Source organism: Erpetoichthys calabaricus, chromosome 2, assembly GCF_900747795.2.
Source record: "Erpetoichthys calabaricus chromosome 2, fErpCal1.3, whole genome shotgun sequence".
In the NCBI taxonomy this organism is placed as follows: Eukaryota; Metazoa; Chordata; class Cladistia; order Polypteriformes; family Polypteridae; genus Erpetoichthys; species Erpetoichthys calabaricus.
Window position 1 is genome coordinate 66,185,341 of NC_041395.2, and position 27,671 is coordinate 66,213,011.

At 37.2% G+C, this 27,671-nt stretch overlaps 1 protein-coding gene across 1 annotated transcript in view; it reads left to right on the forward strand.

The window, feature by feature from the left end:
- Positions 1 to 27,671, forward strand: part of dnajc24 (DnaJ (Hsp40) homolog, subfamily C, member 24) — a 94,506-nt gene that overhangs the window by 37,802 nt on the left and 29,033 nt on the right. The window contains exon 3 of the mRNA XM_028793868.2: positions 13,307 to 13,445. Coding sequence (XP_028649701.1) covers positions 13,307 to 13,445 — 139 coding nt within the window. The remainder of the gene's footprint in view (positions 1 to 13,306; positions 13,446 to 27,671) is intronic.

Genomic DNA, 27,671 nt, shown 5'->3' on the forward strand with positions numbered 1-27,671 from the left:
TTTTGAGTTAATTAGCTGATTAGAGTGTGGCATCAGGCGTCTTCAATATTGAACCTTTTCACAATATTCTAATTTTCCGAGATACTGAATTTGGGACTTTCATTAGTTGTCAGTTATAATCATCCACATTAAAAGAAATACACATTTGAAATACATCAGTCTGTGTGTAATAAATGAATCTAATATACAAGTTTCACTTTTTGAATGGAATTACTGAAATAAATCAACTTTGTCATGATATTCTAATTTTATGACCAGCACCTGTATGCGGCAGGCTAGTCCATTTTGCCGAAATTTCATTGCAGCAATTCAAAATCGTACTCTGTAGTTTGTATGGTCCCCACATGCTTGTACGCATGCCTGACAATGTTTGGCATGCTCATAATGAGACAATGGATCGTGTCCTGGGGGATCTCCTTCCAGATCTGGACCAGGGCATCACTGAGATCCTGGACAGTCTGAGGTGCAACCTGGCGGCATCAGATAGACCAAAATATAATGTCCCAGTGGTGTTCTATTGGATTTAGGTCAGGCGAATGTGGGGGCCAGTCAAAGGTATCAATTCCTTCATCCTCCAGGAACTGCCTACATACTCTTGCCACATGAGGCCGGGCATTGTCATGCACCAGCAGGAACCCAGGACCCACTGCAGCAGCATAGGGTATGACAATTGGTCCCAGGATTTCATCCCGATACCTAATGGCATTCAAGGTGCCGTTGTCTAGCCTGTAGATGTTTATGTGTCCTGTCCATGGATATGCCTCCCCAGACCATCACTGACCCACTACCAAACCGGTCATGCTGAACTATGTTACAGGCAGCATAATGTTCTCCATGGCTTCTCCAGACCCTTTCACGTCTGTCACATGTGCTCAGGGTGAACCTGCTTTCATCTGTGAAAAGCACAGGGTGCCAGTGGTGGACCTGCCAGTTCTGGTATTCTATGGCAAATGCGAATCGAGCTCCATGGTGCTGGGCAGTGAGCACAGGGCCCACTAGAGGACGTTGGGCCCTGAGGCCATCCTCATGAAGTCTGTTTCTGATTGTTTGGTCAGAGACATTCACACCAGTGGCCTGCTGGAGATCATTTTGTAGGGCTCTGGCAGTGCTCATCCTGTTCATCCTTGCCCAAAGGAGCAGATATCGGTCCTGTGATTGGTTAAGGACCTTCTACGGCCCTGTCCAGCTCTCCTAGAGTAACTGCCTGTCTCCTGGAATCTCCTCCATGCCCTTGAGACTGTGCTGGGAGACACACCAAACCTTGTGGCAATGGCACGCATTGATGTCCCATCCTGGAGAAGTTGGATTACTTGTGCAACCTCTGTAGGGTCCAGGTATTGTCTCATGCTGCCAGTAGTGACACTGACCATAGTCACATGCAAAACTAGTGAAAAAACTGTCAGAAAGATGAGGAGGAAAAAATGTCAGTGGCTTCCACCTGTTAAATCATTCCTGTTTTGGGGGTCGTCTCATTGTTGCCCCTTTAGTGCACCTGTTAATTTCATTAAAACCAAAGCAGCTGAAACTGATTAACAACCCCCTCTGCTACTTAACTGACCAGATCAATATCCCAGAAGTTTCATTGACTTAATGCTATACTGTGATTAAAAAGTCTTCCTTTAATTTTTTGTGCAATATATATATATATATATATATATGTATAATTTATAATAATACGTATAATTTGTAAGTTTTGGACATTATAAGAGTTTGGAGCTTTAGAACTCGGTTCCTTATTTTGGAACTGAGTAGACCGAATCCTCTCTCTAGAGTCGGCAGGTAAGACGGTCTGGGTGAGGCCAATTTTAGGCAGGCTGGGAAGGCCTGGCCTGGCTGATGGAGTGTTTCGGGGAGCCTTGCACCCTCTTTGATATAAAAGTGTACTTCAATCATAACAATTAATTTAGTGCTTTCCTTTCTACAGTACTTTTTTACTTTGAAACGGATTGGTTAACCATCAAAAATCCACCAGCATTTCTTTTTAAACCTATTTGCAAGTTGCATACAGTTATAGCAGCATCTGGCACAAGGCAGAACAAAAGGGATACATACCACTCTATCATAGGCAACACTTATGCACGTCAGTACTTTTGAGTTGTATCAGACTGACTTTGCATCTGTAGCCCAAACTAAACCGGACTCCTGTGACATTTTGGGTTGATTCCAGCCGCCACAATGTCCTTGAACCTGGAACCATTGATAGTCATAACTGAGATGAACCAGTTAAATGAAGGACACATGACCCAGCAAGAGAGAGTGCAAAGTGGTTTGTACATTTATTTTTCCAGACCCAAAAAAGGTGCAAATCAGTGCAGTGCATAATAATTAAATATTCTCAGTAAAAACAATGTTTGTGGAGGTTAAACATCATCAATAAATAAGCAAGAAATTATCCTAAAGCCCTAGCTTGCCTTGGTGCTTACTTAATACTCAGTGAAAATCTCATCAAGACTAGGGAAGAAAGTGCAACCCTCACACAAGCAGTGACCATGTGCAGTATTTAATGATTGGAAGCTGGGTTAGTGAGGCAGCAGCATTGTACCACAATGTTACTTAATTTTATTAAATATGACATATTTGTCTTATTTTCATAAATATTCTTAGATTTCATCTACAAGACTTAACATAACTGGAGCATGTATCAGTAAAACTGACTTCTTTCTGTCATTTTTACCAACCAATGTTCACTGGAAGATATATTTTTGACTAATAAAAAACAATGAGAGTACTAGTATATATTTACTAAATATTGAAAACAGTAATTTGTGAAGGATGGATCTCCTAATGAAAATGTGATTCCCTTGAATCTCCTTAAATCCAAAAATATTTTTAAATGTAAGAAAAAAAAACGAAGAACCTTCTTTTTAGCACTATTTAGGTCAATTGTAGTTATAGTAATACTCCATGCAAAAATGGCATTTTTTGTATACTGCCCACCTCATGTAGCTTGTAGTGATCACAGAGAACATTTTTAATCCTTTCAACTGGCATATGTTCTGTACAGTTTCTTTGACTTGTTTCTTTTGCTGCTGTTGCTTTAAATTCATCGTAGTACTGTATGCTTGTAAAGTGTCCTTGTAAATTAACTTCTTTTTATCTTCTCAACTTCTACAATTTAGTCCGATGTCTTAACAGTTCAGGTGATTCTCAAACAATGAGGTTATACTTTGCTTTGCTGCCTAATACATGTAGTCAATGTGCTGATGGCATCCTTTTTGGTGGATTGGGAGAGGGGTGGGTTTCTATATGTAGGTTTAAATAAATTAAAGTATTTACTCCTGCAAATTTGTTTTTGGAACTATAAAGTGCCTTTCCATTCAGTGTTTTACCAAAAGACAAGACTAGCGGGCCATGAGGGTAGATGGAAAAAACTGGACCAAGAGATGAAATATACGTACGTCAAAAGCACAAGCAGAATCAAAAGAAGTTAAAGCCTACCAACCTAAGTAGTAAATCAAAATCATTAACCAATGTTTGTTTTAATTCAAATTCCTAATTAATCTTTTAATTAAAAAAGGAATAAAACAAAAGTTTAGAAGGAATATATACAATCTTGTGTTGTCCACATCACTGACCTTTATGTACATTAATGGTGGTGTTGTGTATGAGTTCTGTAACATAGTCCCATAGCAAGAAATTGTCACTTCATAGCAACGCTGCTCCAAAATGACATCATGGGAAAAATCTTACTCAAGTGTAAAATAAAATGAACATATTGAAAAATTAAAGTTTGTAATGAAATTTAGATTATTTTCAAATTGTATGAATTCTTAAACTCCAATTAAAATGTATTTGAACACAAAAAGAAAAGTATTTGAAACATTAATGACAAAAGAAACATGTTCTATGACACTTGGAAGTTTTTTCCCCCCACCTGCACTAGAGCAACATTAAGAATTTCACCATACTCAATAATGACCCCATAAGACTAATATTTTGTGTGTTGAAAGGACTTATGTTCATCTGTTCAGCACATGTAGTGTAGGAGTAGCACAAACAGACATTTTATGTAGTCAGGGGCACACAGTAAGCAAGTAAAGGATAAATTGGCGTAGTAGCTGCTTATAGTAAAAAAGAAAGCACATTTCCCAAGAAAGAAAGAATTAAAATATAGAAAATAAATATTAGTCAGTTACATAATGTTCAATCTGGTGTGGAATGAGCACTTTGTACTAGAAGGGAAGCAAGGGTAAAGTGTATGTTCAAGGAGGGAAGAAAGTTTAATCTGTAGTGTAGACCTTTTCTGTTGTACTAGAAATAAAATAGAAGTGGTAAAGATACTGTAATTTAGGTAAGCAAACAAGAGTTAACAACAGGGTCAGTGGAGGGTGTCAGTAGGCATTAAGCAACTTCTATATTTGCTTTAAAGTTGGGTTTAAATTTTATTTTTTGAGGGGTTAAATATTCATCAAAACAAATTTTCTAAATTAAACAAATGCAGTACCAGTCCTGTATAATGATGTGCTTTTTGTAGGCTTGCTTTTAGAAGGCTTGCCTCAGGAGAGCTATATCTATAGAATATTCCAGCTAATCAGCATCTAAAATGTAGGATTGTTGTATTTGTGAAGGAGATGTTGGGTTTTTGGAGGCTTGTTTTCAGGTGGCCTACCTCTGTGGGAGATTCTTTCTAATCCAACATCATAAACTCAGGATTGTTAAACTTGGGAAGGAGGTCTTGAAAATTGGAAAAACGTTCCCAAGTGTCTTCTACAATGAGACTGTGCACCCCATAAAATGGAAAAGGCCAAGACTCCAGTCCAGAGAAATGGAGACAAATGGGTGTTTTATGTAAATATACTGTAAAAGATTACATGTCATTGGTTAACACAGAAGATTAAATACACCATAATGGGTCTGAAACATGAAACCGATTATGCGATGTGCCTAAGAGTCATAGTGGACTTTTTACTGTTTGCACCCAGATAGTGTACAGAAGCAGTTAAGAAAGCTGATAGGATGTTTCTTTCATATACCTCAGTATGTAAGAGCATAACTCAAGGGAGGTTATGTTTAAACTATGTCATTCACTTTTGGGGACTTATCTGGAATAGAGTGTGTATTTTGGTTGTCATTTTACAAAAAAAAAAAAAAAACATCAACATTAGAGAAAATCCAGTAAAGAACTAGACTGACTGCAGGGCTATAGGGTATAAGTTGTGAGAAAAGATTAAAGGAATTGAACCTTTTCAGTTATGTAGATGGAGACTAGTGTGCAATACAATACTTTTTTTCAAAATTATGAAAAAAATCGGTGTGATGGATCCCAACTGTTATTTTAAAATGAGCTGTTCAAGCGAAACATTAAGATAAAAATGCCAAATATTGGTGTCATTGGCAACAGTGAAAGGAAAAGGCATTGACATTGGCACAGACATTGAGTAGTGAATTTCTGGGTGATTCCAAGGTTTTGGCCATTTTAACCTTTTGTCAGTTTCCAAAATGGAAGTTTGCCTTTATTGCCAGTTTCCCACAGTCATCTTTTCACTGTTGTAGGTGACACTTGTATTTGGCATGCAAGTGTTTAAGGGAGTAGCCAGCTGAGGACCGTAAGGCATTTGCTTCTGAAACTACAAACAACTCTGGTTAGATCCAGTTTTCTCTCTTTTCTCAAGATGACAATGAGCACCTACTAGCCAGTGTGAAATTTTCAGTGTCTTGGAAATATATCAGATGAATAGCCTTTATTGGAAAAATAACAATAGAGTGAATTGTTTCTTGAGAAAGCTGTTTCATTCTGGACATTTTTAAACACATAATTGAAATGTAAGAATGCCAGTACCTTGCAACACAAGAAAATAATATTAATTGGTTTATTGAATAAAATAATAGGTTATACTGTAGCGGTGGTAACACAGTTCTAAAGGTTTTTCAAATTACCAATTACCATTTAAACATGCCTAATTAAGGATAAGCTAGGAGAGTTTACCATTAGGATAATGAAGGAATGACTGATGAAAATGGGGCTTTGCAGTCATATGTGAATAATAAAACTTTTTCAAATAGTAATGGCCATTTGTAACATAAGTAATGGTTTGGCTGTGTCTTAAAACAATTTACAGGTGCCTGAGAAATATCAAAATGCTACCTGGAGAGCATAGGTAATTCCAAACTTTGGAATACTATTGGGCGGCACGGTGGCGCAGTGGGTAGCGCTGCTGCCTCGCAGTTGGGAGACCTGGGGACCTGGGTTCAATTCCCGGGTCCTCCCTGCGTGGAGTTTGCATGTTCTCCCCGTGTCTGCGTGGGTTTCCTCCGGGCGCTCCGGTTTCCTCCCACAGTCCAAAGACATGCAGGTTAGGTGGACTGGCGATTCTAAATTGGCCCTAGTGTGTGCTTGGTGTGTGGGTGTGTTTGTGTGTGTCCTGCGGTGGGTTGGCACCCTGCCTGGGATTGGTTCCCTGCCTTGTGCCCTGTGTTGGCTGGGATTGGCTCCAGCAGACCCCCGTGACCCTGTTTGGATTCAGCGGGTTGGAAAATGGATGGATGGATGGATGGAATACTATTGCAAAGTATAAGAATAAAGTTCATGCAAGCCAAAATTAATTGGAACCTACTACATAAAAACAAGTACAAAGATTTGTAGGCTTTGCAAACTATAACAAAATAACATAATATGTAAATTCATGGACTGTTTGATGGGCACACTTTTTTAAATCGATGAAACTGTGTGACTTCACATAAGACTGGTAGTTGGGGGAAAAAAAACTATAAAAGCAGATTCATTATTCCATTGATTTAACAAACTACAATATTTCTCTGAAAAGGATTTTAGAGGTTGTGAATTTGGCTGAATGTTAGGATTTTGTTGAGGAGGTAAAAAGTCTGTAGGTGGACATTCACCTCTTGGAGAAACCTCCAATTATGTTGGGAACATGATTTCATTATAGGCGGTCATCCAGGCATCATTAAGATTACTGAACATTGAATTAATGAAAAGAGATTTTTGGAGGGCAAGCTTGAATGATGATATTAAAGTTTGTTTATTAACATATCAAATTCTGGAAATGCTATAGGATTATCACAGCACTTAACACCACCAAGTATATTATTGGAGGAGATTTCCATAAATTAAATTATATATCTATCCCCTTCCCATAGCTATACTGTGCATTTACTGTAGTAATGATATTGATTTTCTAAGGGAACACATTTCACTCCTGTTAAAAAGATAAAAAACTTAGCAACATATGTATTCTAATTACTAGGTTTTCCCAAAACCATAATTCCTGATTGGGGCCCACAATTCTCCCAATTGTGCAATGTTGTATACACAGGCGTGTGCCTTTCTAAATGATATCCAATTAATTCAGTATGCCACAAGTTAAGTTCTAGACACATTTCAAAGATAACTAAAGCAAACTGGATACACCTGACCGTTATTTAGAGTGCCGTGGCAAATTCGGAGTACTTATGAAAATGACAGATTTCAGTTTTTTATTTTTCATAAATTTGCAAACCATTCTGAAAACTTTGTCATTATGGGTAGTTGAGTGTGTAGGCTGATGGCTAAAAAGTTTCCTGGGCAGCAATGCAATGCAATTTTAATTACAAGACTACTGAAGAAATTCAATTTCCAGACTCTCTGAATTCACCTCTCCTAATGGTGAGTTTGTGGTTTATGTAGTTGTACTTTATTTAAAGAAATTTGTAAGCTAAGAATTAAGCCTGCAGTTCTTTTAGTGCTGCTAATGACTGCATCTGTAAATTGTGAACTACAAGAAGTTGCTGATAATCATGTAAGAGGAACAGCACTAATTTGAAACTAATTGAGGTATAAAATTATACTGTATAAGAATATGCTATATTTTTTCACCTGCAAAATAGAAGCAGCAAAATGTGCTCCATAAGTAGGCATATTATTGAGTACTGTCATTATCAACCCTCACCAGACTCTCTTCTTTTTAGTAGAGGTTCCCACCATTTGCCATAGGTTAAGCCTTTGACGATAAATGAGCATCAAGGAGATTTGAAAACAATCAGAAGAAACCACTCATAGCAACAAAGTTAAATGTAGGAACTTGATAAAATGATTCAGGTGGTTGGAAGATGTGAAAAAAGCCAGCCAATTAAAGAGTAGCCATGGAGTGAGTAATAATGTACTTTGTATTTGGGACATAAAGTTAAAACAAGCTTAGGCAAAAGCCAGAAGGAGCTGAGTGAAGAGCAAATTGAGGGTCTATAAGAAATTAAACAGGGTGTGGAGAGTTCTAAATGTCATGTGGGGGTGGAATCAAAGTTCATTGACTAAGGATGTTGAAGGGAAAAGAGCCTGAACCATCACATCTGTAAGGTGTGACTTCCAGGCAAGTCAAAATTACCACCCCAAGAATAGTTCATAGGTAGAGGTCAAATGATAACCAAGGTTGACCACCCTTTGTTCTGTTTCACAACATTGCCCCTACTCATAATGTACAGGTTGAACTGTTCTGAGAGACTTACTAACCCTATTCTACAGACCTGATTCAGTGTGATTACTGCAAGTTCCTAAACCTAAAGTGGTACCTTCATGGGACATGCTGTTCCAGTGAATTAGACACTAAATAGACTACAGAAGAATTATTGAACAAGCAAGGAAAAACTGTTTCATTTGTGCGGCATTGAAAAGCTTTGTAACATTTTAACAAGTACTTTTGTGATCACAGAGATTAAGTTAAGAAATAATTCTACACTCTTGACCAATGTATGAGGAGAAGAACTGGTTCTTCAATTCAAAAAGTCATTACTGTGAGGCTTTAGTTTACTGTTTATGATGTTTGATTATTCTAGGAGTACATATTTAATGTTATTGTAGCAAAAAAGGATGCGTTTTGCATGTTTTAAGCATACGACTGGATAAGTGACGTGAATTATGTGACTTGCATAATGTGAGATTTTTTTCTGTTTTTTTTATGGACATTTTTCAAATCATTTGCCATTGTATATGATTGGTCACTATTGTATTATATTATTTCATAAACTTTATTTTCCTCTATTCCGCAAGAAAACACGAGACAAAAGTTTATTTCCTACCGACCGCTGCAGACTACAAGGGGTAAGGAATAGCTAAAAAAAATATGTTTAAGACTGGAATAGTACTAGGTAGGTCACCAGTCCATCTAAACACATATTCATGCGCATATCCAATTTGGAATTTCCAATTAACCTAATCTACACGTCTTTGTGAATGTGAGACGATGCGTGGAGAACATACAAACAAAAGAAGCGGGATCCATAACTGAACATTGTCCATGTTTTACAAATATATAACAGAGTATATGTACAGTACACTTTTGCTATAAAGACAGTCACATTTAGAGGATTATGGTAGTGAATTGGTTAGCATGGCTTCCTCACTAATGGAGTTGGTTTTGAATCTCAAGCCATGCTGTATCTGTGCAACCTTTTGTGTGAGTATTTTGTTTTTCATCACACATCCAAATCTGTGTTAGGCCAGTTTAAAGTTGTATGTTATGTGTGAATGTGAGTCTGTACATGAGTGTCAGAATAAAGGCTGCACAGGCAGTGGTCAGGTCAACATTTGAACCAATGGCTTTGCACTACCTAATACCTTTGTGTGAGAATTAATGTAATTCATGCACTGTTGTTTTTACATGAATTATTTAGATTTTTGAATTGAAAGAGAGAAGTTGTGATTATCGTTTGACTTTTCCCAAACTTCATGTTTCCATTTCTAATAGTGCACCTTGGTGACTTTCTGGAATATTAGCACATGCTTTTCCTGTCACACCATTTCAATGCATGCTAATCGAAATTAAACCTATAATTATTAATTTTTGTGTGGCCCACAGTAATACTGGAACATGTATTTCAAACATGGTAGATGAAATGAATGATACACCCTTATTGTTGATTTAATACCAAATTATTAGTATATTTATCACTAATTTGGCAACTAGCAATTTCTCTAATGTACAATAGTCAAAATGTTTTGATTTGTAACATAGGTAATATTTCTCTGGATGGGTTCTTGTTTCATTTTATAATTTACTATGTATTGCAGAAGTGTCTGGGGGGTTATAATGATGTTATCGTAAAATTAATAAGCCTTATACAAATGTACTAAAAGTATAATCTGAATGAATTAAGTACATGTTCATGAAAATAATATGCTAAACAACAGCCAGAATGTGTTCATGATTGGAAGATCCTCATGATAGCATTACAATATCTTTCTTTGCAGTCAGTGTGGCATAGTGTTTAAGGCTTTGAACTTCAAACCCCAAAGTTTGTGGTTCAGATCCCGCTACCGGCACTGTGTAACCATGAGCAAGTCATTTCACCTGTCTTTTAAAATGACTTTATACTTTGTCATACTAAGATTCATTTTTTTTAAATTAGAAATCTGGATTTCAAAGTTATTAATATCCTAAAAACAAAGAATACACAAAAGAATGCTGTACGTGGCTGGAGTATATTCCCGGAACTTAAATCTGTTATGATTTACATTAATAACATGGATTCTTATATAGTGAAACAGCGCTGTGAAAAAGTACTTTCTCCTTCATAATAAACTCTGTTTTTGAATATTTTACATAATAACTAGACTCTAGCTTTTAGACAAAGTACAATATTACGGAACCAGAGTGAACTGATAACACAGTTTTGAAATCCCTGCTTTCTTTATTCAGGAACAAAGTTATCCAAAATTACCTCTATCACCCATGCGAGAAGGTAGTTTCAGTACTTGATTACAGGTCCTTTATCAGCAATAATCACAACTAAATGCTTCTACAATTTGACATCTGTCTTTCACATCACGGGTCATGAATTTTAGCCAACCCTTCTTTATGGAACTGCTTTAATTTAGACACACTGGTAGGTTCTCCTGCAGTATCTCTGTTAATTTTAAGTCAGGACCTTGACTAGGCCACTCTAACACTTTAATTTTGTTTCTTCTGGCTCATTCAATTGTAGACTTGCTTTTGTGTTTTGGGTTTCTGTCCTGCTGCGTAATCCAACTACACTTCAGTTTAAGGTAATATACAGATGATCAGAACTTTTCCATAACAATATTTTGGTAAGGTGCAGAATGTGTGGTTCCTTCAATAATGGGAAGTCTTCCAGCTCCTGAGTCAGCAAAGCCACCCTACACCATCACACTACCACCACCATATTTTAATGTAGGCATAATGTTTTTATTGTCAGAGTGTGCATTAGCCATACACCAGTCATAGTGGAACCTGTGTTGTTCAAAGAATTCTATGTTTGCTCATTTGCCCATTAAACTAAAATAATTTTGATAGAAGAAAGCTTTGTGAACTATGGTCTCTGACATTACTGTTATACTTAATGTTATGTAGGCATTACAGAATTTTTAAAATCTTTTTAGAGGAGTGCTATTTCACAAATGACAGCTTTCACAAACAATGTTTTTCTTTATACTATTTTTTGAACTGCCCATTACTAATCCATTGGCTATGTAGATATTTTTAAAACCAAATATTAAAATAAGCAAACTGAAAGCCACGAAACTTTTTTGTTACTCGGTAATATGAATTTATAATATACTGAAAGTATTTGTCTTTTCGGATTAAAAGTTTTCACTTTATTTGTCCTATTAAATGTGTAAAAGTTGTAGATTATTAAGTACTAAGCAATATGTTTAACAGGACTTGATATGCTGATGCTTTACAATCAAATTAAACATTTTGGCTTTCCTTTTTCTACTGTGTGGCCAGTTTGATACAGCTTTAGGTCTGTTTATCTAGACTGTATTATAAATGTTTTAGAATACATTTTAACCAGTTGTTAAATATTTTCTCCTTCGTGCAGAACTGTGTCCGCACCTGTTAAAAATGCATGTCTGCCAATAATGCAACCTTTAATTTGAGGTACAAAGAAACATATAATATACAAGCAGATAACCTAAAATTAGAAATTTGGAAAATTCTTTTCAACATCTTACACTTTTACACTTCTTGCTTGCATAGTCATATGAGGAGAGGACAAGTCATATTTAGAGGTAGATTAATGTTTTATCATTATTTTCAGTTGTTAATTTAGAAAAAGAAATGCTTAATATAAGAATCAAAATATAATTAAGGTTTGCAGTAATAGACCCACATGAAACTATTTGCTAGTCTAGAATTACTGTGCTTCTCTGCCCAGCTTTGGACGATGTTCATTTGTTTTACTTTTGCAGCCACATACACACACATACACACACACACACACACACTGACGAATGCCTGCCAGATTATAATCAGTATCCAGCTGAATGCATGCTAGAAAGGATCAGAGTTGTTTTCTATTTTTATTTCCCTTGTGGGCAAATACTAAGCCTATCGCTAGTGAAATCTACGACCCTTGCTAATCTATGGACACATCTCAGAATCACAAAACCTGCAGAAAAATTATATAAAATAGTAATAAATATAGTTGAATTATAAAAAATAAATTAGGATCAAAGAATGCGTTTTCCTCCGGGCATTTTTAATGCTCTGTATGAAATATTTCTAAAGTAGTGTTTATCTTCAATTTTCATCTTATTTTTTATTGTGTTTTTGTTTACTTTTACGTTTAGATTATAAAACTTTTATACTATGCAACTTTGTGTTTTGTCTACACATATGTGGGGGTACTTCCATTAGTAGAAATTTTTTTTTCTTGCAGAAAAATGTTTATACAGTACCCTTTTCTCATAATATTTGTGTTTTAAACTTTAAAATTTTAATATTCTTTTCAGAAATTTAATGTTCTGCCTCCTATGTAATTTAACAAAATGAATGAAAATAAAATTCCATATATTATTTATCTTAAAATATTGTTTTTTGAAGAACCTGTTGTACCTTGAGGTGTGGATCAAAATAATTATTTAAAATTATACAAGGGACCTGAACAGATACTCGGAACAGTATCATACTTGATATCTTATCACTTTTTAATGCAGACGTTTATGACATTGCGTTTAGCCTGAAAAACGTAACATTTCTGAAGGCTTGTAAGTTGCACAGTGCTCTCTGCTGCCAGAATGTATTTTTTGTTTGCTTTACTGAAGCTGTCTGGGTAAATTGTCCAGAAGACTAGTGGGTCCATCAGCAAATTATGCAGAAAATGCTGTCAGTGCATTTTCTGACATCAGGTTTTACCAGCAGATTCTCCATGACTCGTGTGGTCTAATTAACCTGCCTGTAATCTCTTGTGTACCTAATGCTTTTGGCTTGTTTTCCCTGGTACATTTCTTTTTGCCTTCTCTCTCACTCTTCTTTAAAAAAAAAAAAAAAAAAACGTGAATAGTTTGCTCTCTCTCAACTGTTTTTCTTTGTTTTTTTTTTCCTCCCACTTTCTTCTTCCTATTGATTGGCAGTATCACCCAGATAAACAGAGCCCAGATGTACCATCAGGGGAAGCAGAGCAGCGTGTGCAGAGATTCATTGAAGTCGACCAGGCATGGAAAATTCTAGGGAATGAAGAAACAAAGAAGGCATACGATTTGCAGCGACATGGTAGGTTCCTGCCAAGGAATACTGTACAGTGTGTTTTTTAAAGGCATTACACACAGTGTGCATTATGGCCATTGTAATAAAGTTACCATAGCAAGCATACTAAATAGCTTTGAGAACACCTAAGATATAGCATGTCGAAAACATCCTTACAGCTTTGTGCTTTGTTAACAGGAGAGGTGAATAGTTTTTTTTTTTTTTTAATAAAATTAATATTTTTCATGAAAACACACATTGAAAATGATAAAAGAAGTTTGTTTGTGGATACAAGTAACCTTGACAAAATTTCTGTAAGGTATTGATACTAGCCACATGTCTATTTGTATTAGTACTGTATCAGCTTACTTGCAAAACATACACGTTCTGCTTGAGCATTTATGAAATCTTCCTGCAATTATTAATTTTCTTCTGTTTTAACTTGAAGGTAATTTTGAATTTCCCTGCTTCATTTGGTAGTTACTGCAAAAATATATATTGAATCTGTATTGGATTAACCATTTGACCTGTACCAAAATTAGGGAGGGAGTTTCTAAATGCAATGTGAAAAGGGCAGTTTAATTGAAGCATAAGCAAATTCTATTGCAGTAATCTAAATCATGAGAGTTTTAAAGGCATCTGAAAGTAACCATGCCCTGGTTTAAGCATCCACTCAAGATTATTAAAAAGAAATATGATGCAGAATAAAGTAACAGTATTGCTTTTTTCTTTACTTAACTAATGTATGCTTGGTCCAAGTAAGTCAGTGTTTGTATGATATAGTGCACAATAAGCTGAGAATTTTGTAATAGTACTATGTGCCTAGAAAAAGTGTACACGTGATGTGTATCAGTATTTGTACTCTGTGAAATATTTAGTCCAACTTTAAACATTTGATAAGTTGCTTATAAAATAATATAGCTTTCTTCAAGGTGTTTTTTCTTTTTTTTGTGATGGTTGTGTATTATGTGTAACTCTGCTTTATAACAACATGAAACAGAAGCAGCTAGTAAATTATGTTATAGGTAGGTGTTTTTGCTCCCTTTTTTATATTCATTGAATTAAAAAAAAAACAAACTCCATAGTGCTTTAAAAAGCAGTTGGGAGCAAGAAAAGGGGGAAATGTAGGTCAGGTTTGTCATCTGCAGACTACCATTACATGAAGTGATAAGCTGTCTTCCTCCCCTTTGCCTGAGGATAGAGGTCCCTCGGCCTTCCATTAGAACCTTCAATAAATGTACATCCACCCCACACTGCTAATGGGGAGAGTCAGTAATAGTGTATTGCCTGTGGGAAAACACTCAGCTGTGTTCGGTAACACACTCCCATCCAGCACTGACATGTAAGGCACCATCACTTTTCAATGTGTCTGATGAAAGCCTGCTTCCTGCATTTCCTGGTATAATGTCTTATCTTTTGTACTCTGGCAGCCAATCGCACCTTTCTTTTCAAAAGTGATTTAAGGCACTACTCTTGAGGGTAAAGGAACATTTTTTTCTTCCGTTCACTTAAATAAAACGAGACATTTTGGATGGTGGTTTAAGTGTATAGCCTAAAAGGTCTGTTACATTTTAAAGGTTTTGCCCAATAACTAAAGAAATAGTAGATTTAATATGAAATATGACTGCACTTAATATGCATGCATAGAAGTCCTAATAAGTGGGTGATGGTTCTTTTTCTTATTAATGTTAATCAATTTCTCTCTAAACAAATAATAATTAGTGAAGCAAGAATTTGATATTATTCTCTATACCCATGTTTGATTTCTTTTGAAATGAATTCAGCTTGTTTTTGCTTTTGCTAAGTGATAAGGTAGAGTAATTATTCAAGAGTTTTCATAGGCAATTAAAATTTTGGTAAGGAATTACTTGATAGTAAAATTTGACACCTACATGACATTTTATGTGCCTCCTATTGTATTGATTTAGGGAATAAACTAGTGACATTTATTTGTCAACTTTGACTTTACAACTCATTTCATTTATGCACCTCTTCATCTAAATGAATGAAAAATTAAATGTGATTTTAATCAACCTGTTCTGTGTCCTGTTTATTTATGTAATTACTTATGTTTTACATTAAACATAATATATCATACTTACATTAGCATTCAATATGTAGTTTTGTTTATTCAACAATTCACTCTTGTTATATAAGTTAACAGAAGTAACTCAACACAGAAGAAAAATATGCTAATGGTCCTATTTGGAAGAATTCTCAATGAATGCACAGTTCCTTAGTGTTTGGGATAAGGTTAACAAGATATAACAAATATTTCTATCCATTTCTCCTTGAAGCTTCAAATAATCCGTGACTTTGCCCCTTTAATGCATGAATCTTTCCAGCAAAACAAAGTAGACACTGTTTGAACATTTTTGTAATAACTTAGGTTTGGTGATTATCAAAATAATTTGGTAATGATTATCAAAATAATTTGGTAATTATTTGAGTTCTCAAAGAATAAATCAAGATTAAAGTGTTAAGACATTTAAGATAGAAATCTTGTACTCCTGTGGTTACTTAGTCCTTCAGAAAACTGTAGTTAATTTTACGTAGTTTGCAGGTCCTCTCTATTCTTTAGTCCTCATTCAATGATAAAAAAATTTTAATGTTTCTTATTCAAACCTTAATATCTTGAGATTAATGGCTGCAGCTTCAGTGTAGCTTTAAAATGCACACAGCCTATATTGCTGACCATAAAGTTGCTAGTTTTTGGTACTTTAAAAATAATTTTTATTGTAAATGATGTTTTACAGCCCTAAAACCTTTGTCTCTGTTCAGGGTCATTCAGCATTAGAAACCCTCAATCAGGCAACCCAGCCAAGGATGTTCAGGCCTCAGTTTGTTTCCAAGTAACATTCACATGCCAATGCTGGCCCTTCCTCATCCACAGTCATTTTGAGGCCTTTTCAGCTGCCTTATGATTCTCTTTATGGATATTTTTCCAGTGCCAATCCTCTGATGTCCAGTTGGGCAAAGGCTGTACAGAGGGAATAGGTTACAAAGCCCCTACATCATTTTCACATGCACTGTGCTCTCCATCACTGTCTGTGGCACTTAAGAACAAACTCACTTACACTCAGTGGACTCCTCCATTTGATCATCCTGTTAGACAATCAGCTCCAGCATAACCATCAGGTGTGACGCCTTTTATGAGAGATTGATGTCTGATCTCTCATGGCTTTTGAAACAAACTTAATGGTATCAAGAAAGAAGTAATGCTTAGTGTGATGCAATGGCACACCAGGGAGGGTGGATTAAGGTGGGTTGGTTTTGGAGTTATCCTGAAACCACAGGCTTTAACACGACTGAGACTTCACAGAGGAAAATATTTCTTTGATGCTATCGAGACTTTATGGATATACCCATCCCCTGTCAAACCAACCCCCTCGTCCCCCCAATACTTCGCCACACACTTTATGCTATCAACAAGGAAGTGGGGTATAATGCTGTGCAATGGCATGGCATACTAGGGAGATGTGAGTAAAAATCAGAGGGTTGGAGTTGGGTTGGGTTGGGTTTAGTATTTAAATGGAGCATTACTGGTTTATAGTATGTATTTCTTGTTTGAAAGACAAATCAATACAATCAAGTAATGTGCTCTCATTGAATTTCCACTGTTACAGAATAAAATGCCTTCACTCGTTCATTCCCACCAAGTCAGTGTATATCATGACCAACCCCCTTCATATGTTACAATAAACAGAATGGCTGCACAATTCTGTCATGTACATCTCTTGAAGATAACCCAAATTTCTGGCCAGACTTAAACATTTATGACAAAAAAATGTTCCCAGTGCAGAGCAAATCATAATGAAGAACTGAAGAAAGATGTTGCGATAACTAGAAAATGATACAAATATGTTAAAAAGCGATCAAGGTCTGTGCGTATTGGGTGCCCAGAATGTTGGCTTCTAAAATGAAGCATCAACATACCCAATTGAGAATCTTGAATGAATGATTTTGAATTGGGAGAAATTTAAGAAATGTTGCCTGTTTGGGGGTGACATTTAAGTAAATCACTTTGGTACAGAGTCCAAAAAATAGGGTCCAAGCCAATGTTTGGCAGGATCATGTACACTGTTTTTTTTCATGATACTGAGAATGTGTTCCAAAATCGATTACATATCTCAAAAGTACAAATAGCTGCCAGTATTATTTTGGTTTACTTTGGTGTATGTGGCAGACTTTGTAACCCACACTGTGTGGGTTACAAAATCTGGTCTGTAAAACTGTAGATTCTGAGAGGTGACACATCCTATCCTATTCTCCAGATCTAGCCCCATGTGATTACTGCTCGTTTCCCAATCTGAGGGCTTCTCTGTTGGATGACAATAAAAAAGATATCAAGCCAGCAATAAAAAACTGGTTGCACAAGCAAATCAATTTTTTTATCACAATAGCATGGGAAAGGTTTGTGAACATTATGAAAAGTGTTTTAGCTTTCACAGGTATTATGTTTATTAAAAAAAAAAAAAACTTATTTGGTTTTGCTGGTGTTACTCACATGAAGTTCAGATATAGTTAAATATTTTCCCTGCACATCTGTCATTTTTTCTTATGCATAAATAATCTGTAAAAATCTACAAATTCTCAGACCCATTTAATTTAGTTCAGTCATGAAGGGGCTGAAGCCTATTCTGACGGCGTTGGGTACAAGTCAGAATCATCCCTGAACAGTGTACAAGACTATTTGTATGGCTCACACACATGTAAAATGTTCCAATTATAGTACTCAACTAGCTGTCCCCCAAGGCTGGACAAACTTTAAAAATCAATAAAAAAAAATAAAAATCACATGTAATAATTTGTATTGAGAAGAATTTATATTAATAGCTTTCGTATCCAAGGGCCTCTTGATATACAATATTTTTGGTTATGCTATCAAGGGAGAGAAAGTAGCTGTGATCTCTTTGTAAAAAATGTAAAAAGTTGGCAAGGTATCTCTGGCCAAGCGGAAGGTGGGTACGCTCAAATGTCAAATGTTGCAACTATATCTGTTAGTGTTCAGCTCTGACGGGAGAGTGTCCCCCGTCTGGGGAGAAGAGCACATGGCTGTGATATCTCTGCCAATGAGTAGGTACTGTCTTAAACACACGTGAACTCTCTCTCAAAAATATCAAAGTTACTAACAATCTCTAGATGATAATGTCTGCTGAACAAACAAGTATCACTAGCTAAATGGAGGCAAGGTATGCTCCAACACATGGCGAGAGGTACAGCGGCTTGAATGGAGGCTGGCGCGTAAGTGAGGATGGCCCCACCTGGCTCCCTGCTCCTGAGGGTCCACCTCCCGCTCCCCTCGGCCCGTAGCCTGTCTCTAGGGTTCGTGCCACAACCAAATTATAATACTTTGCGCAAAGTCAACCGGAATGTTCAAGCAAATTATAGAAAAACAACGATCTAAATCCGTTAAGTAGTTCTCTTGTGAAAAGCGGACAGACATTGGTTCCTGCCTTGTGCCCTGTGTTGGCTGGGATTGGCTCCAGCAGACCCCCGTGACCCTGTGTTCGGATTCAGCGGGTTGGAAAATGGATGGATATATATATATATATATATATATATGAATGAAAGGGACATGCTTGCCTTATTCAATAAAAGTAACCTACATGCCTTTGGGGTTGTTGATGAAAATTCAGGGTACCCAGAAAAATGCCTACATAAACAGGGGAATGGCAGACTGGGCGCACCATTACAGAGGATTCTGGATCAGTGAAGTAGCAGTGCTAGTGGCTACATTAACAGGTCACACCTGAGATAAGTAGATATATAGAAAAAAACAAATCTGAAAATCATGCTAGTTTCGCTCCGGTTTCCTCCCACAGTCCAAAGACATGCAGGTTAGGTGGATTGGTGATTCTAAATTGGCCCATGGGTGTGTTTGTGTGTGTCCTGCGGTGGGTTGGCACCCTGCCCAGGATTGGTTCCCTGCCTTGTGCCCTGTGTTGGCTGGGATTGGCTCCAGCAGATCCCCATGACCCTGTGTTCGGATTCAGCGGGTTGGAAAATGGATGGATGGATGGATGCTAGTTTCTCTGTACTATAATTATTGTGAAGTGATAACCATTGTGGCTTAAACCTTTAATATTGCAGATTTTAGTTTATATTTAGGTTTATAGTTAAAAAGATTTTTGTGGCTTTCATGGCTGAAGTTGGGCATAGACAAAGTACTACATATGTAAAGAAATGAAATGCTAAAGTATCATGTGGAACTGCGCAGTAGAAGGTGTATTCCCCTACACTTATAAATACTTTAGTGATATCTTGCTGAGTAGCACTTGGTAACAGTTGATCTATGTCTGTTTTTAATTTTAGATGTGTTTCAGTGTTGTAACTTTCTATATGTTAAGAATATCTTTCCAAATAGTTTGTTCCAGCTCATTTCATAGATACTTACTTGAACTAAGATCTGATGACTGGGGAGGCTACTGCATTAAATTAAACTTGGTGTCTTGTATCTGGGACTATTCTTTTTACTTTTGTGTCATGGAATACTTTCCTACTTTGTCTTCATATCTAATCCTATAAAAATTATGTATAGAAACAAAACTAGTTCATTCTCTCAATTTATGATTATGAAGTTTGAAGTATGAAGAACATTACAGTATTAGAACAATCTGATCAAGAACATGCCGTTCAGCCCAACAAAGCTCACCAGTCCTATCCACTTGATTCATCCAAAATAACATCGTCTATCTTTGAAGGTCTATAGGTAGACCTAACATCTACTACGGCACTTGGCAACTTATTCCTTGTGTCTGTGGTTTTGTCTGAGAAGAAAAACTTCCTAATTTTTGTGTGAAATTTACCCTTAGCAAGTGTGTACAACTGTGTACAAGTGTTCTTTGCATTTTAAAGTAATAGTGTTGATCCACTGTACTATTTCCCTTCATAATTTTAAACACTTCAATCATGTCATCTCTTTTACCTAAACTGAAAAGGCTTAGCTCCTTTAATCTTTCTTCATAACCCATTCCATGCAATTCTGGAATCAACCTAGTATTGTTTCTACTGTATATCCTTTTTGTAGCCTGGTGACCAAAACTGTACACAGTACTCCAGATGAGACCACACCAATTCTTTAAAAATCTTCAGCATAACCTCCTAGGACTTGTACTCTTACACATTGTGCTACATAACATTCTGTTATCCTCCTTAATAGCTACTGAAAACTGCTTGGAAGTTGAAAGTAATGAGTCAATTATGACTCCTAAATCTTTTTCATATGGATTTTCAGACCTCCTAGTGTGTATTTAGACATAACATTATTACTGTACTTCCTACATGTAATACTTCACATTGACTTAGATTACATTTTATCTACTACAAATCTGCCCAAGCCTGTATGCTGTCCAAGTCCCTCTGGAATGATTCAGTGGATTCTAGATTATCTGCTTTATCCAGTTTTGTACCCATCTATACACTAAACCATGAACTTCCACTTCTTTTAATTTGATGCCCACCCTTTGAAGTGAAACCTTATCAAAAGCTTTCTGAGAGTCAAGATAATATCATATGCACTACTTTGATCTTATCCTTTTGTTGATTTCTCCTAGAATTCGAGCAAGATAGTAAAACACGACCTCCTTTGTCTGAAATCATTCTGACTGCACAGTAAAACTCATGTTCTTGCCATGTATTGATCAGTCTTTTCCTTAATAATTCCTTTCATTAATTTACCTGTGCTCCAGGTATAATGGGATAATATTTGCCATTTTTCAGTCTAGTGTGCAGTAACTTCCTAAAAATATACATCAAGAGTTTATATATTTATTTGCTAACCTCCTTATGCACTAAAGGATATACAGTGCATCCAGAAGGTATTCACAGCGCATCACTTTTTCCACATTTTATTATGTTACAGCCTTATTCCAAAATGGATTAAATTCATTTTTTTCCTCAGAATTCTACACACAACACCCCATAATGACAATGTGAAAAAAGTTTACTTGAGATTTTTGCAAATTTATTAAAAATAAAAAAAATTGAGAAAGCACATGTACATAAGTATTCACAGCCTTTGCCATGAAGCTCAAAATTGAGCTCAGGTGCATCCTGTTTCCCCTGATCATCCTTGAGATGTTTCTGCAGCTTAATTGGAGTCCACCTGTGGTATATTCAGTTGATTGGACATGATTTGGAAAGACACACACCTGTCTATATAAGGTCCCACAGTTGACAGTTCATGTCAGAGCACAAACCAAGCATGAAGTCAAAGGAATTGTATGTAGACCTCGGAGACAGGATTTTCTCGAGGCACAAATCTGGGGAAGGTTACAGAAAAATTTCTGCTGCTTTGAAGGTCCCAATGAGCACAGTGGCCTCCATCATCCGTAAGTGGAAGAAGTTCAAAACCACCAGGACTCTTCCCAGAACTGGCCGGCCATCTAAACTGAGCGATCGGGGGAGAAGGGCCTTAGTCAGGGAGGTGACCAAGAACCCTATGGTCACTCTGTCAGAGCGCCAGAGGTCCTCTGTGGAGAGAGGAGGACCTTCCGGAAGGACAACCATCTCTGCAGTAATCCACCAATCAGGCCTGTATGGTAGAGTGGCCAGACGGAAGCCACTTCTTAGTAAAAGGCACATGGCAGCCCGCCTGGAGTTTGCCAAAGGCACCTGAAGGACTCTCAGACTATGAGAAAGAAAATTGTCTGGTCTGATGAGACAAAGATTGAACTCTTTGGTGTGAATGCCAGGCGTCACGTTTGGAGGAAACCAGGCACTGCTCATCACCAGGCCAATACCATCCCTACAGTGAAGCATGGTGGTGGTAGCATCATGCTGTGGGGATGTTTTTCAGCGGCAGGGACTGGGAGACTAGTCAGGATAAAGGGAAAGATGACTGCAGCAATGTACAGAGACATCCTGGATGAAAACCTGCTCCAGAGCGCTCTTGACCTCAGCCTGGGGCGACGGTCCACCTTTCAGCAGGACAACGACCCTAAGCACACAGCCAAGATATCAAAGGAGTGGCTTCAGGGCAACTCTGTGAATCTCCTTGAGTGGCCCAGCCAGAGCCCATACTTGAATCCGATTTGAACATCTCTGGAGAGATCTTAAAATGGCTGCGCACCGACGCTTCCCATCCAACCTGATGGAGCTTGAGAGGTGCTGCAAAGAGGAATGGGCGAAACTGGCCAAGTATAGGTGTGCCAAGCTTGTGGCATCATATTCAAAAAGACTTGAGGCTGTAATTGCTGCCAAAGGTGCATCGACAAAGTATTGAGCAAAGGCTGTGAATACTTATGTACATGTGATTTCTCAGTTTTTTTATTTTTAATAAATTTGCAAAAACCTAAAACTTTTTTCACATTGTCATTATGGGGTGTTGTGTGTAGAATTCTGAGGAAAAAAAATGAATTTAATCCATTTTGGAATAAGGCTGTAACATAACAAAATGTGGAAAAAGTGATGCGCTGTGAATACTTTCCGGATGCACTGTATATTCTCTGATCCTAGTGATGTGTTTGATTTCAGCATTTTCAATCTAAGCAGTAATTTTCCTCTTACAATTTCCAAATCCCTCAGTACCTCTTTAGTAATCCCTGTTACTGCTAGAATTTATCTACTTTCTCACATGTGAAGACTTCAGGAAGATGCAATTGTTAATCTCATGTTTTCGTGCAGAATGAAGAGAGACGTCTTAGACATAACAGAAGTCAATAGAGGACAATGTGAAAAACATTGTCCATGGAAAGAAAAAAAACATCCACATGTATGTGTTATCCTGTCACTTGCTCAAAATGTGCAAAACAAATGCTTTTTTTTTGCTAAAGTATTGTTAGTTACTTAGGGAATTATCAACATAGACATAAATAGGAAACCTAAATACTCATGGAAGTGACGTTTTAACTTCTGTTTAATAACATTTCAGCAAAAAAACTTTCGTTTTGCACATTTTGATCAAAATGTGACACAAGTATTGTCAGAAAATTCTTTTTCCATATATGTTTTTCACATTATTTCCATTGCATAGCACTATTCCGTTATTAACTTCTGTTATGTCATAAACTTTTTTCTCTCCATTCTGCACGAAAACATGAGATTAAAAATTAGCAGTTTTCTGCTTAATCTGTGTGTGGTAATCTTTTTAACTGCTGTTTTATCAGGTAGAACATTTTTCTCAAGCTACACAACCTTCCATTCAAAGCTGACTGTAAGCTCTTACTATTTTTATTGTACATATTGTAATGGTGTGACCTTAAATTGTTCTAATAAGAAATTATTTGTTATTTCACTCAGCATGGCCTACCTGTCAGTGGCTTCATACATTTTATTTTTAAACTTGTTTTAAAAAGGCAACAAATTTAATTTTATTTCTTTATGGTTGCATATCTGCTCTCCTTTTAAAATATATTTTAAATTTGCTTAAATAAGTAAGAGTTATTTGTGCAATTAAATTTTTGTAACAGAATGCAATGCACAAGATGCAGCCCATGTATCTTTCATGTCTTCATATTTTTCTTTATTAACCAGAAGATGCACAAACCAGCGTGTTTCTTCGTGCCGGTCTCAAGCCCGGATAAATGGGGAGGGTTACGTCACGAAGGGCATCTGGTGTAAAATTTTGCCAAATCAACAACAACATTTATTTATATAGCACATTTTCATACAAATAATGCAGCTCAAAGTGCTTTACATGATGAAGAAAGAGAAAAAAAGACAAAATAAATCAGAATTAAACGCTAATTAACATAGAATAAAAGTAAGGTCCGATGGCCAGGGAGGACAGAAAAAAACAAAAAAAAACTCCAGACGGCTGGAGAAAAATAATAAAATCTATAGGGATTCTAGGCCACGAGACCGCCCAGCCCCCTCTAGGCATTCTACTTAACATGAATGATCAGTCCTCATTGTATTCAGGGTTCTCATGGAAGAACTTGATGATAACGGTCATGTGGACTTCTGGGGCCTCATGTATAAACGGTGCGTACGCACAGAAATGTTGCGCATGAATGTTTCCACGCTCAAATCGCGATGTATAAAACCTAAACTTGGCATAAAGCCACGCACATTTCCACGGTACCTCATACCTTGGCGTACGCAATTTCTATGCTCGGTTTTGCAGACTGGCGGCACCCAGCGTCAAAGCAGTGCTACTGTTCCTGTGTGGTCACCCTTTCTTTCTTAGCTCCACATTCCTGACGTGGCTTTATAAATACGCTGAAACTAACTGCATATTGTTTATTAGTGTAATGCATCTGATTGTAATTAACCTGCAGCAATATAATAGTCCAGGGAATAGCCATAGTATTCCAAATACCATACCTGCTTTAGCGTTACAACTCTCACTGCATCTTCTTCTTCTTTCAGCTGCTTCCGTTAAGGGTTGCCACAGCAGATCATCTTTTTCCATATTACACTCACAGCACCACTCGGAGTATTTATATCACTGTATCTGAGTGGGGAATCACAGCAGCAGCTGATCGGAAAGAGAATTATCGGTATACAGCATGAAGCAGACGCTGACTCAGCCACGGCAAAACACTTTAGAGACTTCCCAGTATGGACTTCGCAGTTTAGAAAAAGTTTCATCCCAAGAACTCTAAATGCACTCAATCAGTCCATCAAGTGCTCCTTGTAGAACTGTTTGTACTTATAAGTACAATTACCTCACTGTAAACTTACACTGCAGTTATAATATTGCACAACCTGCGCCACTTTATAAAGCGCATATTTACATATGATGATGGTACAGTAATCCCTCCTCCATCGCGGGGGTTGCGTTCCAGAGCCACCCGCGAAATAAGAAAATCCGCGAAGTAGAAACCATATGTTTATATGGTTATTTTTATATTGTCATGCTTGGGTCACAGATTTGCGCAGAAACACAGGAGGTTGTAGAGAGACAGGAACGTTATTCAAACACTGCAAACAAACATTTGTCTCTTTTTCAAAAGTTTAAACTGTGCTCTATGACAAGACAGAGATGACAGTTCTGTCTCACAATTAAAAGAATGCAAACATATATTCCTCTTCAAAGGAAACAGAGAGGAAAGCAAACAAATCAATAGGGCTGTTTGGCTTTTAAGTATGCGAAGCACCGCCGGTACAAAGCTGTTGAAGGCGGCAGCTCACACCCCCTCTGTCAGGAGCAGGGAGAGAGAGAGAGAGAGAGAGACAGAGAAAAACAAAGTCAAAAATCAATACGTGCCCTTTGAGCTTTTAAGTATGCGAAGCACCGTGCAGCATGTCGCTTCACGAAGCAGCTGCACACAGAAGGTAGCAACGTGAAGATAATCTTTCAGCATTTTTAGACGAGCGTCCGTATCGTCTAGGTGTGCGAACAGCCCCCCTGCTCACACCCCCTACATCAGGATCAGAGAAAGTCAGCGCAAGAGAGAGAGAGAGAGAGAGAGAAAGTAAGTTGGGTAGCTTCTCAGCCATCTGCCAATAGCGTCCCTTGTATGAAATCAACTGGGCAAACCAACTGAGGAAGCATGTACCAGAAATTAAAAGACCCATTGTCCTCAGAAATCCGCGAACCAGCAAAAAATCCGCGATATATATTTAAATATGCTTACATATAAAATCCGCGATAGAGTGAAGCCGCGAAAGGCGAAGCGCGATATAGCGAGGGATCACTGTACTCATTTTTAAGATGAAATGCAGCAAAATATGTTGATTATATTATACAGATAAAACTTTAACTTCATTTAAATAATCTGTATTGTTAATAATTAAACATGTGAGGACATGGTGCCGCAGCACTAGCTAGTTCATGGATTGTTCCTGCATTGCGTTGTATTCTTGCGCTGACGCGATACTGGAAAGATAGATGGATAGAATAAGTAAACATGTACTATGAAGATATTTCAATGTTCCTTAAAAGTTTTGAAGAATCGGCGTTCTAAGCTTACAGATGGCTTCACGTCTATTATAGAGCTGATTGTGTGGCGATTGGGTATTTGGAGAAAGAAAAGTAAGGACAGGAATTGGAGGTTAGTACGTTAGAAAGAGACAGTACAGCTGTGATAAATTGTGTCATTGAAGGTCGCGCATGGCGCAGCAAGCCTCTTGCGTGAGATATGAACAAGCACTGCGCCACCGTGTTCCCATGTTTAATAACATGCTTTCATTCCTATCATCATGAAAAAGATATCACGTATACATCTCAGTATTTTAATTATTCAGAGAGCTGTAATATCACGAATGTAATGGATTATGTGTCATGTCGGAGAAAGAGAAAGCCCGTTTAAGAAGCAGGTAGTGATTCACACACAGAGCACAAAGAAGATCAAATACAGAACAAAGCATTTAACATCCTACTTTAGTTACAATGGGATTTGAGAAACTAGTAAATTAAATGATTGTAAGATGAAGTTTATGATGTTCTACTTTAATGGCAAAATAAACTACATGATTAAAGTGGAAATTTCGAGATTAAAGTTGACATTTCGTTCTTTTTTCCTACTGTGTGCCTATTTTTTTGTCTGTACCCTAATAAGCTTTCATATGACACTCAGACGGTGGGCTACGACTTGCCTTTTCACGGCGACTTTGATATGTGATTTCTTTTTTATTTCGGGTACTGTGCGACTTTGCGAACTTGAGCCTTCGAGTTTCTCAGACACTCTGTCAATCGATCAACTTCCTTTTGTTGATTATACCACTGTTTAAACCAACAAATAGTACGTTTTTCCTTTGCCTCCACTTGGTATTCGCTGAAATTCTTATATTTTCCTCCGTGCTTTTCCCATTGTCTTTTCTCAGAAGGCTATTTATATCGATTTGCATATTCAAAGAGGCGAAGTTCTGGGAGGAGTTGGGGTGGGACAGAAGGCGCGTGCACGTGCGTTACTTTTCACACTGAAAGGGATTTATGTAGTGGAAGAACGTGAAAGTTTGCGTACGTACAGATTCCTGCATCTGGATTTTTCTGTGCTTACGCACATTCCCGCTTTTGTGCTTACGCCATGTTATAGTGTGAGTTCTACGCACGGCGTTATACATGAGGCCCCTGGCCTTTAATCCATCAATGTAGGGGCATCACGGTGCTTTGATCAGGTGGTGGTGGCGGCGCAGGTTGCTGCCCCAGAAAACCAGAAAAAGAACAGAAGAGAAAGTAGGGGTTAGTACGGATTTTTAATATAAATACCATGAATAATAATGATAATTAATTGAATATACAGAGCATCAGGATTAAGCTAAGATGAAGCTATGAGAAAGCCATGTTAAAGTAATGTGTTTTCAGCAGTTTTTTTTACAGTGCTCCACTGTATTAGCCTGGTGAATTCCTATTGGCAAGCTATT